General features: G+C 36.5%; 2 protein-coding genes across 2 annotated transcripts; one reads left to right on the forward strand and one right to left on the reverse strand.

The window, feature by feature from the left end:
* Window positions 1-1,600: 1,600 nt before the first annotated feature.
* LOC139891440 (uncharacterized) lies at window positions 1,601-6,037 on the forward strand. Its single transcript, XM_071874410.1, has 17 exons — window positions 1,601-1,683; window positions 1,798-1,916; window positions 2,063-2,280; window positions 2,844-2,923; window positions 3,018-3,116; window positions 3,192-3,312; window positions 3,464-3,522; window positions 3,633-3,713; window positions 3,844-3,914; window positions 4,000-4,096; window positions 4,214-4,288; window positions 4,391-4,489; window positions 4,941-5,084; window positions 5,167-5,196; window positions 5,332-5,394; window positions 5,540-5,617; window positions 5,724-6,037. Exons 2-17 carry the CDS (start codon window positions 1,798-1,800, stop codon window positions 5,805-5,807), a joined length of 1,518 nt encoding a protein of 505 aa, XP_071730511.1. The 5' UTR covers window positions 1,601-1,683; the 3' UTR covers window positions 5,808-6,037.
* On the reverse strand, window positions 6,016-10,138 carry LOC139888294 (protein NUCLEAR FUSION DEFECTIVE 4-like). The gene is made up of 4 exons (XM_071871311.1): window positions 9,833-10,138; window positions 8,034-8,281; window positions 7,211-7,779; window positions 6,016-6,503 (listed from the first exon to the last, which is right to left on the reverse strand). The coding sequence occupies exons 1-4, from the start codon at window positions 10,136-10,138 to the stop codon at window positions 6,016-6,018; spliced, it is 1,611 nt and encodes a 536-aa protein (XP_071727412.1).
* Window positions 10,139-15,186: the final 5,048 nt, after the last annotated feature.

Here is a 15,186-nt window from a genome sequence, read left to right on the forward strand (position 1 = left end):
GCTCGAGTATGATTATGTGAATTGGTCGTTCGTCAAATTTACATAATGGGATGCGGGTGTGGTTAAGTGAATATGTCGTCATCGGATTCACATAACGTTGTTCGTCGAGACCACACGGTGATATAGTGTCTAGACCGTTCGTCGGATTCACTATATATGTCGTTCGTCGACAAGAATTGAGGATGGTGGTTATGGTCGATTGTCGGTCCACTTAACATCGTGTGTCGATGTCCGCCCCGGGGATATAGTGTTTCAGATTCACTATAGTGTCGTTCGTGGGTCGTTCACCGGAGATTATGGTTAACCATAAGAGTCGTGTTGTATATTGTTATTGTTGTATATAGGTTGTGCGGATGTTAAGGTGATACTTGCTATTTGTATTGCTCGTAGCTTATAAGATCATATGTGGGTCGTTGTATGTATAATCGTTACATTCTCTAAGCATTAGCTTACCCGCTCACCGTTTACCATTTTATAGGTATTGTTTTGATGACATGAAGATATCTAGTTGTTAGACTAGATGCTTAGGAGTTGCTTGAGCTCATGGCGGGTGTGTTTATGGATATTTGGACTCGGGCTAGGGATAGATGAATACCCGGAATCGTGCTCTTGGAATCGGGTTGGGTTATTGTGTCTTAAACAATTGATTTGGTAATTTGTGTCAACATTACCACTAGTTTGTGTAACGGACCGTCAATGACACAAGAGGCGTTTAATATTGGTTATGTACTTTTGACGCTATATTTTAATGTATGTTAAAGTTTAAACAGGTTTTGGGTTGATATGAATGTTTTATTAAATATTAGTGTTGAATGTGTATTTGAAATTGGGTCAAAAAGGGTTTTTGAGACTGAAACCGAAGTTTCAGCAAGTGGAGCGCCACAATTGAAAGGAGTGCGCCGCACCATAACTTGGAAATGACTACTGACTTTGAGGTGTCAAAAACTAATTTTAAGGTGCGCCGCAATTAGCACTTGGTGCGCTGCACCTGATGTTATCTTTTTAAAGAAAGAAAAATGGTCATTTTTTGAATAACGGGTTGAGGTCGTTTCACAAATGCGATGAATGTTGAACAAATTATCATTCAACGCTGAACATTTCAATTGAAAAGTAATCAAACAACCCTAACTTTAACTTCCCAAGCTTTCATTTTTCTCCTTCATTTTGACCAATTGTTTGTTTTTTAATTTGTAGATCTTATTATGTCTTATATCTGCGCCTGCAGACGTTTTACTACAGATTGTTTATTTTTTCGAAAAAATACGATAAAATAATATCTTACTCTGTCTGCAAACTCGCGGACTTAGAATTATGCTTTTAAATGTCGCAGACAAAATAAAATTATTTTACTGACATAAAAATAAACAATCATCATTATTCAACGTATAAACCTTTAGAGTCTACTAAATTTTCTTACAAACATACTCTACAAACAAAAATATAAACAAACAACACACAAGAAGTTCACCCCCCTAATTAATAAACTAGTTCCAAGTACCCCCTTCAACTTTCTAGAATCTTTTAATTTAACCCTTACCTTTTTTCAAAATTTCAGAGACAACAAAATACTCCGTACTAGTTCCCCTTTCCCATACATACATATCCTCTTTAAACAAAACCCTCGCTTCAGCCCCCAAAACCCCTACGACCGCCTTCAATAACCACCACTCGCCGACAGACAAGGTATATGTTAACCCCCTTTTCTTTAGCTCAATAGTGTATCTATATCATATATTAGCCCTTTCAATAATAATTTCACATAAAAACGATATTTTTATGTGTTTGTTGTAATTGAAGATGATATCAGCAATATCATGGGTTCCAAAAGGGGCTTCAAAGTCTGTGCCTACTGCAGCTGACCCACCTTCAAAAGAAGAAATTGAGGAGATAAAGAAAGCAGCCCTATTGGAGAAAGGGTATTTTTTTTTTATTTTTTTATTTTTAAACATAAGTTAGTGTTTTGAGTTTAGTTTCTGTTGTTTGATACTTGATTTCATTAAAAGTTGTAGACTTTTATTATTTTTAGAGTATTTGATCTGTTTTTGTGTGTATGTGTCTGCAGTTTAGATGTTGAAAGTGAGGAGGGTGATGATGAAGATATGTGTGTTGATGCATCGAAACAGCCCGTTGAAATCGAACAGGCTGAAATTGAACAGGCTTTGGGTGCAGCTAATGCACTTGGTAAGCATTCGATCAAGAAAGCTGGCAGTTCCAGTTTTCCTGACATTGCAGATGGTTTAGATGAATTAAACATGGATGATTATGATGATGAGGATGATGGTATATTTCATCCCTTTTTACCGTTTGTTTTAACGTGTTATTTGGCGGTAGTTGGCCAGATTAGTCCCCTAATTGTCAGGATTTTGAAGTAGTCCAACCTGACTAAGCCAAGTCGGTCAAAAGTCACTGGTCAACAGGGGTTAAAAGTCGGATTTGGTCGGTTAAAGTTGATATATCTGTTAAAATCGGTAGGAAAATTTGACTGACTAGTGCCCACTTGATCGATTAGGACCTGCAAGGTCCCGAACGGCTAGCAACCTCCTATTGACTTTTACAACATTGGTTTGGATGTCTGTTTGGAATGTATTGAATCGAAAAATCAGAATTTAATAATCAGTTGGCTAAAGCTATGAATTTTAATATCCGTTTTCAATTTACTATATTCACGTTAATAATCAATAAATTATAATCATTATCACTTATATCCAGACACTAAAACCTGATTGTTGCTATTGGAGTTCAATAATCAGTTCAAACACATTTTCAAACATCCCTGATGTAACAGTTATCTTCTATTTGTATGGCTTTAACTTATTATGCACCTTGAAATTTGTTTATTTTAGATATTGACATATTTGGTTCGGGGCTCGGGGACACATTTTATCCGAGCAATGAGTTAGACCCTTATCTCAAGGATAAAAACGTAAGTTGCATATTTCTTTAGTTCGACTTCTTTTTCTCAACTGAATCTGAGGTTAAAGTTGCAACCTTTAAATTCTTTAATTTTTGATATTCAGAATGACGATGATTCTGAAGAAGTTGAAGACATCATGATCAAATCTGAAGATGTGGTTGTAGTATCTACACGTAATGAGGATGATATGAGTTATCTTGATGTATGTGACGTTAACAACATATTGACTATTTAATTGTTTTTGCATTATGATGTGCTAATATACATTGTAAAACAGGTTTGGCTAATAGAGGACCCTGATGGTGAACCAAACATGTATGTTCATCATGATATTCTTATTCCTGCATTTCCTTTGTGCACGGCGTGGCTTGATTGCCCAATCAAAGGTGGAGAAAAAGGTAACAATTATGTTTAAATCCTTCAAAAAAAGCTTCAAATTTTAGATTTTTTTTTCCATCAGAAAATTCAAAAAAAAAAAAAAAATTTGTTTTTTTACTATGGATAGTTTGCATATGTTTGTGATAGCTCGTTGAAATTGTATGTTTGCAGGGAATTTTATTGCGGTTGGATCAATGGAACCGTCAATTGAAATATGGGATCTTGATGTTGTAAGGAGCTTTTGACTTGGGACCTTTTTAACAAGTAGTTTTTTTTTGTGATCCGTTTATTTGAACGTTTTTTTAAGCCGTCTTACTTGTTTACTTTCAACTATGTTCAGATGGATGAAGTCCAACCATCACTTATATTAGGTGGTTATGATGAGAAGAAGAAAAAAAAGAAGAAAGGAAAGAAGACTGAGGTACTTATTTGTTACTCTTTTATATTTCAAACTAATAAAAATACTATAATTTCAAATTATAAGAATAATTAATGTTTGGTATATATATGTATAATAAAATAGTTGCAAAAAACAAATATTGGTTGTGTAGAAATCTGTTAAGTACAAAGAAGATAGCCACACTGGTGCGGTACTATCTCTAGCTTGGAACAAAGGCTTTAGGTATGCGAACGATAACTATTTTTACATTAGATTTTTGCGGTGCGGTTTTCGTGATTCTAAAATCACTTTTCACCTTGATACACAGAAATATTCTTGCAAGTGCGAGTGCTGATAAACTGGTGAAAATTTGGGATGTTGCAACTGGCAAATGCAAGCTTACAATGGAACATCATACCGATAAGGCATGCTTTATTTGTGTTCTGTAGTATTTTTTTTTTTTTTTTTTTTTTTTTTTTTTACATAAGTACTGGTTTTTCTGCTTACAATTTTAATGATGTTTTGGCTCTATAATTGTTTAGGTTCAAGCAGTTGCATGGAATCATCATGAGCATGAAGTTATTCTAAGTGGATCCTTTGATCATACAGTAGTCATGGTGATTGTCTTCCTAAATCTTATCTAAATTGAATGTTTCTTGTACTAACAACATTCATATTTTAGCTAGTTAAATGTTTTGAACGGTTTGTTAACGTTTCAGAGGGACGGAAGGGTTCCTGCACATTCTGGGTTTAAGTGGTCTGTTGGTGCTGATGTCGAATGTTTGGCTTGGAATCCACATGACCAACACTCGTTTGTGGTTAGTCATACAGTTTTACTTATGTTTTATGATTCTATTATATATATATATATATATATATCTATTTATTAATTTTTGAATTTATGATTTTATACGTTTAACATTAAGCTGAAAGTGTAGATTTTTTTTGGCTCAGCTAGTGTTTGTGCTTCAGGGTGACTAAATGGGCGGGCTTGGGGTGATAAGCTGAGACTGGTTTATGTTTTAACAGGATGGATGGGTTTTTTTGATCATTTGTTACAGAAACTTTATGAGTAACTAACTTGTTAAAATTTGAAAATGCATAACGTTATTGTAGTAATATCATGATTTTGAATTCTGTCTTTATTAAAAATACACTTATGGGTCTCTTTCATTCTGTTTGGGCCGTTTGAGATGAAATGTATCCAAGTTGACCCATGTATAAACAGACGGGTCAGAATTGCATGTTAACTGTGTTATCTATTTTCAGGTGAGTCTTGAGAATGGTACAGTTGTTGGTTTCGATATCAGAACTGCAACGTCCAATTCGGCAGCAGAATTAAAGCCAAATTTCACTCTCCACGCACATGATAAAGCTGTTTGTGCTATTTCTTTCAACCCTCTTGTACCAAATGTAAGTCTTTCGAATAGCTTTGACTTTTATACCTTTTTTATGGAGTTATGATTGACCTTATTTGCATTGGTTCTTTTTCCAGCTTATCGCAACTGGTTCTGAAGATAAAATGGTAATTTAACATTTGTTACAATAATTTTTTTTCAATAAATAATCCATCACCCCATGGTTTACTTGTATAACATCATCTCTTGGATTACTTTGTAATATATTTGTTTTTATTTATTATGGATATGGATAATAACAGGTTAAACTATGGGATTTGTCAAATAACCAACCTTCGTGCATCTCCTCACAGAATCGCAAAGCTGTATGTTTCTTTTCTATTATTTGCAGTCTTGTATACTTTCAAATTCTTTCTCTTGAATGTTTTCCATGTTATTTATCTGGAAAATATTGCACTATCTTTTACGGAAGCATGCTTTATTTATTTTTATTTTTTTCAACTTTATTAGGGAGCCATTTTTTCATTGTCGTTCTCAGAAGACTGTCCGTTTTTGCTTGCTCTTGGTGGATCCAAAGGAAATTTGGAGGTACGCATCACTTTAAAAACGAAAAAAATTTATTTATCTATACATGTTATGATACTCTTTCATTTTTGATATAATCGTCTCATTAGTTACCCTGTTACTTGTGCAGTTATGGGACATATCATCAGATGCTGGCATTTCAAAACGATACGGGAAATATATCAGGAAGAACAATGAATCCGCCTCAACATGAGTTACAGTTTTCGTGTAGGCTTACTTTCGGGTTACAATGTTATTCAGCGTTTAGTTGCAATACAAGTTTTGAAACATTGCAAAAATGGCAACAATGAGATAGTCATGAACAAGTTCGTTTCTTTTGCCGTTATTTTATCTATGAATGGATATTTGTATCTCCTAATACGAAAATATTGTCACAGTTAGAGTATATATTTAAATATATATCACATAATCGTTGTCATCTCATCTGAGATTAAGTTTTTTGGCTGATAGTATTCTCGATAAGCCGCTTTTGTTCTCACAAAAAGCAGAAAACTTGAACATAAACCTAACAAAGAAATGCAACCCCACAACCCGAATGTCTGAATGTAGCAATTTTTACCCATACATACTTTTGATCCTCCTACAAAAACCATCTCTTGTGAGCTTTCTATGTGATGCTCATAGATTACACCTCCAAGTATGCCATACAACAACGACCCTAACGGTATGTTAGTTATCAGGATGTTATGATTGATCCCTGAACTTTTTGACCCAAACAGCTCAGAAGTAATTGATACGGCTGATGAGAATACAAACCCAGAGCTAATCCCGATCAACCCTGTGGATACACTCAGACCACTATATCCACCCGAGAGAACTAGCACAAGATAAGCAATTGGCATTGGCACAAGTGAAAGAGCTAGCCATCCGGTTCTAGTTGCATACGCTTCTGCATTATGTTATAAACTTAAAAATTAGTAGGGGTGTTCAGTATTCAGTTTCAAACCCAAAAACTGAAAAAAAAAACCAAACAGAAGTTAAATTTCGGTTTTGGTTTGGTTTTTAAATTTGAATTCATTTTCCGCTTTGGTTTCGTTTTACTTTTTGGAATTCGGTTTAATCGAATTTCAAATTCAAAACTGAATTCAACTATCAAAAGTAATTTTTAAATCAATAGTTGAATTTAAAATTGATATCTTATATTGATTATTTTGGTTAAATTATGATTTCAGGTTTTTCTGTTTTAACCAAAACTGAACCGAACTCGAATTCAAAATTTCGGTTCGGTCTCTGTTTTGAATTTGAGTTCGGTTTCAGTTTTGGTTTTCGGCTTTGCCTTTCAAAATTTTATAACCGAGAAAACCAAAACCGAACCAATGAATACCTCTAAAAATTAGATGTCGTAATTTGCATTTCATTATTTCGAAACGGGTTTTAGAAGTTGTGGTTAACTCAAACGGGTCAAATGGGACAAACGATCGAATAGGAGTCAAAAGTTTTCTAAAGTTAATTCTGTTCAATGCTCACAACCTTCAGAATTATTTAACTCAAGGCTCTAAACTACTGTAATAACAGACACTATTTTTGTAAAGAAAATGTTGTGGGTTGCTTTTGTAAAAACCCGCGCCTAAATTTGCTTATAAAACTTAAACTTACTCTGTTTCATTTGGAGCGGGTAATAGCAGCTAACCAAGTCTGGTACAGCTGATATAAGACGACCAAAAAACGAGCACGTAGAATATATACTCACAAGTGCTTCCGTTTCGGACCCATAACCAAGCGATTGAGATATTTGTCCCAGATTATTACTGTACACGAGCCCAATCGTGCCCCCGCAAAAATACGCCACATAATAAAGCCAAAAATCACATCTAGTAACCATCAACCTAGCACTATGTTCCTCGCCAAGTACCACTAATCGATCTTTTTCAATAACCTTATCAAAAACGCCTTCCAACATCTCATCATAACTGTTAACGACCAAATCGTAACTTGGCCAGTCAATATGGCGGGCCTGCTTGAGACCGTTAACAATTTTTGGTGATGTTAACGGAAGCACCACTAACAGCAGTGCAACAATGAGAATATTCTGTGATGATGTATGTAAGACAAAAAGATATACGCCTGTTATGGCTGCTAAGATATACAAACACGCAAACGTATGTGCGTCATTTTTGTTTGTTGTGTCGTCTATTTGGGTGCAAGGTTGTTGGAGGATGGGGCCAGTGGCGAAAACAGGAATTTGTTTCACCCGGGGCGAAAATTTTTTTAAAGCGTATCAATTTTTTTTTGGTAAAATATAGAAGTTTTTGGGAAAAATATGGTGATTTTTGAGCAAAATACGGAGGTTTTGGGGCAAAATTTTTTTTTCACTGGGGCAAAATCGAAAAACCCAAAATTTTTACACTAAAAATTGCAAATCGACTGGGGGCATCTGCCCCCCCCTGCCCCATGCTGGTTCCGCCACTGGATGGGGCCCAGTGCTGCGATGGATGCGATGAACGGGAGAAAGGCGTTGAGAATAAGGTAAGAGGTGGTGTTAACGTTCTCGTGTGAGCTTATTTTAGTGACGATGAGATTGTATAGAGCGGCAGTTAGGCCGTTGAAACTAACACTAAGTGACACAGCAAGTGGCCAGTTGTTTGTGAAGTTTTTGATGCATAACACGAAACAGACAGTGTTAAACCAGGTGATACTGCAACCAGCTGACAAACATAAAATAAACACCTGTCAGGTATAAAAACTGGGTTTAGTTGCTTGTGTTGTATATTACAATAATGTAATTCATAATTGATTGTGTATGACTAATATTGGCGGTGTATAAATCATCGCTTTTTTAACTCGTAAGCAATAAAATATACCGGTTGACCAAGTTTCACATCAACTGGTTGTAATTGCTCTGTTTAATATTTTCCAAGAAAAGAATAAATATTTTGATTGCAATCTAAAGTAGAGCCAAACTCCAAACATTGGCAGCTTGTTAAAAGTTTAGTGACAATTTTGACCCATTTACTCTTGACTTATACGGAGTAGTATGATTTGGGTTTTGTTTTATCTCAAGTTAAAGAATCAAGGATACAAACAAGGCTGCTAAGATAGTACAGGTCAAAGATACAAAAAAAAGGACCAAAGGGCCATTGGCCTAGTGGTATCGAGGTGACCCTTCCAACCTATTGGTTGGAGGTTCGAGTCCCTGGGTGGGCATGTATATATTCGTGTTTAAATTTATGGGTGTGTGTGTGTGTTTGCTTTTAAAAAAAATATATATATAAAAAAAGGTTACTGTGAAAGTTTTGATCAAACGGGTTTGAAAGTCACCCAAAGTGGATACCACATCCAATATCAAGATTTAGATTATGATTGTAGTAATACAGCTACCAAAATCTACCAAATTTATATAGTAACGTTAAAAAAATTATTTTAAAGATGGACAAAAAAATGTATGGGTCAATCCTTGTATAAGAATTAAATTACTCATCATGACCTAGGCCTATTTTGACCTGTTCCATAGCTCGCCTGTTTTTGTCACCTATAGCAAGAATAATCAAGTTTCTCTCATACCTTTTGACCTTTTGTTACCTAAATGTGGACCAATTATTGCAAATCATCAAAGTAATTACCTTACCTTTTTTACGCAAGTAAAAAATTTTGTAAAGTAGTAGTAGTGAACTTTAAGGTTTGGGCCAAAATGCCAAAGGCTGGAATTAATTAACTGATCCGGATAAGCAAGCTATATCAAAGGGACAAATATCTACCAAATTGCTTAATATTTTCTTTCACCTACTAGTCACCAAACTACCAAACAATTAGGTTTGCTTGCTTTAACACACAAGTTATATATAGCAAACTATAATTAATATCAGCATTTAAAAATGAACCCAACAACTATCGAATTATGTATTAGGACACCAAATTAAAGTACATTTTGACTTACAAAGTGTGAATGTTGGTTGGGCAATGACAGCATTACATATCCAGATTTCCACCAAATAATGAATTTATATACTCCGTAACATTTAATCTCTAACATCTATTTTGTATTTGAGGTTTAGTAATTAATATCAACTAAAATAAATTTTGAAGACCAAAGGGTCATCGGCCTACTGGTATCGAGGTGTAGGTATCTCTATAATTGAGATTATGGGTTAAGTCCGGGGGTGAATAATATGTATATATTTGTGAGGGAAAAAAAATCACGTAAAGGTTTGTGAGTTCCCTTTATGAAAAAATCAGTTTTTGGGGCACAAAATCAAATAAAATGAAATTCAAATAACTAACCATGAAATAAGGCAAAGAGATGAGTCTTTGAATAAGAAGCCACTGAAGACCATAACCAAACAAACCAAGAAAAGCAGCCATGAAAACAACAACCCAAGTCGGAAAATACAATAACATGACACCCGAACACCATCCAAACAATTTACCAAAATCTGATCCCATTGATAAATAATTGAGTTCCACCTGAGTGATTCCTAGTACTGATTTCAGTTCAGTTGAATAAGACGGGAAGTCGAAATTAGTACCACTTAACGCTTGTATCCACATCGTTGCTACTAATACCGTCCATTTTCTCCATTCGATCATGGTTCGATTCTCAGGGAACAAAGCAAACTGAGAAATATATGTGGATAAAGAAGGATATTACATGTATATATAGTATGTTTTCATAATATGCAAGGTTTTTTTAAGTATGTTGAAGGAATTAGAGTGAACTACAAGTTTAGTCCCCACATTATATATGTAACATAACATTTTAGTAATTACAAAGTTTAATTGCATGGATGGTCCATGTGATTACTGTTGGTGCATAATCCCAAGTTCTATTTTGTAATGAGTTCTATTCGTATTGTATTGTCTATTTCAGTCATGTGAGGATTACGTCATTAATACAATGTGTTTGGATTGTTTAATATGATGACGTGAAATGGTTCGAGCAGTTTGGTTGGCTGATCAGACCATCGACCGATGGTAGAGACCATCGGTCGAGGGACTATCACCATCGGCCGGTGGTCTGGGACCTTCGGCCGGTGGTCTGGGACCTTCGACCGATGGTCACTGTGATTATATATAAATACGGGTTTTGGGTTTCATTCTTAGGTTACACACCCCACACCCTCTAGCCGTTGTTTATTGCTGTGATCCTTGTCCCAGACCAAATCCCAACCGAATACAATCATCTAGGCGTCGTTTGTATCAACATATTGTTGGTTAGATCGATCCCGAAAGTGTAACTCGTATTCGATTCACCCTAGTTATTGTTTTCCGCCTTTAATCTAGGTTCTACGTTTGATCTAAGATCCAATTAGCACTTACAAAGTGGTATCAGAGCTGAACGTTGCTGATCCAAACGTTTTTGAATCGAATTCATTGTTTTTATTTTAGGGTTTTTGGTCTAAACGGGTTTTTTAATCGAAAGTTGAGATTTTTACGTTTAAATCTTGTGTTTTTGGGTCTATTATTGTTCAAGGGTGTTTTTCTGAAGTTTCTATCGGTTTAGTTTAAGTCTAGAACGTCAAAATCGATCAAAATAGAAGTTTTTGTCAAAAACCCTAGCTTTTTCTGCCCAGAATTCGTAAGAACAACCCTCGGCCGACTGTCTTAGACCATCGACCGTTCGTCCCGACCCTCGACCGTAAGTCATACACAATCGACCGATCGTCTAGCAGTGAACTGGAGGACAGTCTTTCATAACTTAGATCCGTTTATCTTAACCATCGGCCGTTCGTCTCTTGACCTTCGACCGATCGTCTTCTACCATCGGCCAATCGTCTCTTCCATCGATCGAAGGACTAAATTTATAGATTCTGTTACAAAGTCTACACCTTCGACCGATCGTCACTCACCTCTGACCGATCGTCACAGACCTCCGACCGATCGTCACAGACCTCCGACCGATTGTCTTGTCCATCGGCCGATCCTCTTTGGAGACAGAATCTTTTAATTGCATTTAAGTAATCTTAATCAATCTTAATCAGTCAAAATGTCTGACACTAATGAACAAATGACAAATGAATACAGCGCGTTAGTAATTGCACCTGGACTACAAAAACTGTTACTTAATGAAAGTGAATCTGGATCAGCGAGTAAAGTACCTAGACTTGACAACCTTAAGAATTTCTTGGACTGAAAAGTTAGGTTTGTTATTTACTTAAACGGTGTCGACTCTAGACTTTGGGAATGTATTGAGAATCCGTATGTATGGCCATGTGGAGCAGATGGTGAACCCAAAGAAACTTCACAGTTTAGTCCCACAGAGCGTGAAGAGTACAATCTTGAGTGTAGATGTTATGCTCAGCTAACCCAAGCGTTGTCTAAGGAGATTTTTCAGCAATTTAAGAACCAAAACAAAACATCGTATACTATCTGGTTGGCTCTTCAATCTGCAACAGAGGGTACAGCTACTTATCGTGCGACTAAGGGTAAGGTTTTGAAGGATGAATGGAGGGTGTTTGCAGCTCTTCCATCAGAATTTCTAGGACAGACTTTGGAAAGATATCGATTATTGGTTGCAGAGATGGCAGATTATGGGATTGAGGTGCCTGATGAAAAGGCAGTAAGGGTGTTGAAAGATGGTCTTCCAGAAAAGTGGGATCATGAGATTGAAAAGATTCAGAACAGGTACATCTCATCAGGTCGTCCATTGACACTAACAGCTTTTACGTCGAAGTTGATGGAGAAGGACATTCAAGATGAAGCAAAGAGAAAGAGACTTGGTTCTGTAGCAGCTGCTGCATCATCTTTAGCTTCGTCTTCTGGTACTCATGCTCCACTACAGACAGCATACATATAAGCCAATGCTTCACAAATGTCTGCACCATCGTCTCAATCGGGCTACTTTAATGCTAAATTACATGCTCAAAATTCTACAATTAAGATGATTGAGGATTCTTCGATTCAACAGACTCAGACTCAGACTCAAACTCATGTGTTTCAAACTGAGAATATCAAGAAGAGATCTCGCGAATCTATTCAGGAAGATATGGCATTGGCAGCTATTGTTGTTAACTCATACAACGATATGATTGGTGGACAAGTGCTTAATAGTCATCTTGAAAATGAAGACTATGATCAGATTGATGAGGACGAGCTTGAGAGAATGGATATACTCTACTGTATGGGTAGCATTGTGAGACACACTAGAAAGTACTTGAAGAGAACAGGACAAAGATCGTTGAGTTTGAATCGAGATTCGAAATTTGGTTTTGATATGTCAAAGGTTAGGTGCTACAATTGTGATGAATATGGTCATTTTAAGAAGACTTGCACGAGACCACCCAAGCCTGGTTTTCATGATCCCTTTTCACCAGACAACCATCTCAGTTACACCACAACATGTAATTGTAGAGAAAGAATCTTCGGGTTCTGTTCAATCCAAGGCTTTGACTACAACGTATGCGGATGAAGTATGTGACTGGTCCATCTCGGTAGATACGCAAAAGGCTAATGTTGTGTTTGTAGGTAAAAGCGAAGCAGAAATTGAAGAGGAAAGAATTGTTCGGAAAAATGCAGGTTGTACGGGTAAGGCTAATCCGAATTGCACATGCTATGTGTGCAAATGTGATGCTAGGTTGAAGAGAGCAGAAGAGCTGATGAAATTTTGCTTCAGGAAGAGGATTAAGGATAGGTTGTATGATAAGTTTCGCAAAGCTCAGGACTTATCAAATCTTGAGTTTACTACTGACTCGTCTGATGAAGAAGAAGGGATGAGTTGTCATGTTGGTACTTGGTTCAGAAAGGAGCTGGAACATTTGCTCAACTGTGATCTTAAGAGTGATGATGAGAAGATTGTTACTGTTCAGAGTCCAGTTTGTGGAGATCAAGGTGAGAGTAAAGGAGGTTATGAGGCTGATTACTCGGATAGTACGAGCTCAGAGTCAGAGTTAGAATCAGATGCAGATTCTCAGGTTGGAAGAAATGACTATGCATTCATGGCTAACACGCCTGGAAATGATAAGGTATGTATTGACTCAGTTTCTAATTGTTCTAAATGCATTGGTTATGAACAGGAAATTGAGAGGCTTGAATGTGTTATCACAAAGCTTAATGAGATATCTGTTACATGTGAGACTTGTCCTAAGCTTAGAATTGACCTTAAGAATTTAAGTTTGGAGAATCAGACTAATAAAAAGAACTATGATGATGCGTTTTTCTACCTTAATAAACAGAAAGAATATGTTGATGTGATTAAGTCTTTAGAAAATCAGGTGGGTCACTTAAAATCAACGATTATAGATGATGGAAAAGTGATTACTATGTATTTGGGACAGATAGACTCTTAAGGCAGAAAGGGATTCATTTAAGTTGAAATACGAGTCTGAAAAAGCTAGGATCGACAATTGGCAGAGGATGTCTTATGTGAAACAGACTTTGAATCCTCCTAAACAGGAGGGTTTAGGTTACAACCAGGTTACCCCGCCACTTTTAGGTGAGTATATTAACAAACCAGTTGAGAAAAGTAAGGGTCCTGTTGTAGAACTAGAATATGGTAAGCCTAAAGAAACACCTGTTGAGAGTTCTATTAAGATAGTTGAGTCGAAGAAGCCTTTAGATGTTGTCTATGAAACAGAGTCAGATACTGATATCGACACTGAGAAAGACAGCAAACCTTTTGAGCTTGTCACTAAACCAGTTACCATTCTGAAAAATCCTATTAATGCTGGTAAGATGACTGAGAGTCAAAAGGCTCAGTCTAAGAAAACTGTGACTCCCAAACAGAATAAGAAGAAGAACACCCAGGGAGTGTCACCTAAGTTTTTCAGTAAGGGAAGGATAGATGAATCAGGTCCTAAGGTAGAACAATCACCAATAGGTGCAAGTTCCAAATCTGGGAGTGTGTCCAAGTATGTTCCGCCTGGTCGTCGACAGACTGTTAAGCAACAAGTCTCGTCATCCCCTACGACTAGACAACATACTGAACCACCTAGGAGACAGTTTTCACCAATTAGACGCAAATTGTTTAATTCTCATGATTTTGATAATGTTAACTGCTTCAATTATGGGAGGTTGGGACACAGGGCTATGAATTGTAGACCCATTCGACAGACACCAAGAAGGAAGGTTGATCTTAGTCCAAATCGTTCCTTTAATAGGAGATCACCTTCACCAGTGTTTAATTCTTTTTCTGTGCAAACAAATGATAAAAAGGTTTTTCAAACTAATGATTATTATAGAAAACCATTACCGAATAACATAGTTTGGAAACCTAAATCAGAAGTTAAGAGTGTTCAAAATCCTGAAGGTCCTTCTGGATCTAAAGGACAATGGGTGGAGTTGCCAGTTGTTGGTGTTGATGGGAAACCCACTGCCATTAGGGCATGGGTGGCCCTTTCTAACTAATCCTCTTACTTTAATGTACAGGTCACCTACAATCCACACTGCAGTACTTGGATTGTTGATAGTGGGGCATCCAGGCACATGACAGGGAACTTGTCTTTGCTGTCTAATGTGAAAACAGTGGATGGAGGACCAGTTTCTTTTGCAGGTAGTGAAGGAGGATTTATTACTGCTCAGGGTGTTATTTCTAATGAGAACGTCAGCTTTGATAAAGTTAATTATGTAGAGCAGATGTCGAACAATCTGCTTTCAGTTTCACAAGTTGCTGACAAAAAGTATACCATTGCTTTTGATGATAA

The sequence above is a fragment of the Rutidosis leptorrhynchoides genome, chromosome 2 (assembly GCF_046630445.1).
Source record: "Rutidosis leptorrhynchoides isolate AG116_Rl617_1_P2 chromosome 2, CSIRO_AGI_Rlap_v1, whole genome shotgun sequence".
In the NCBI taxonomy this organism is placed as follows: Eukaryota; Viridiplantae; Streptophyta; class Magnoliopsida; order Asterales; family Asteraceae; genus Rutidosis; species Rutidosis leptorrhynchoides.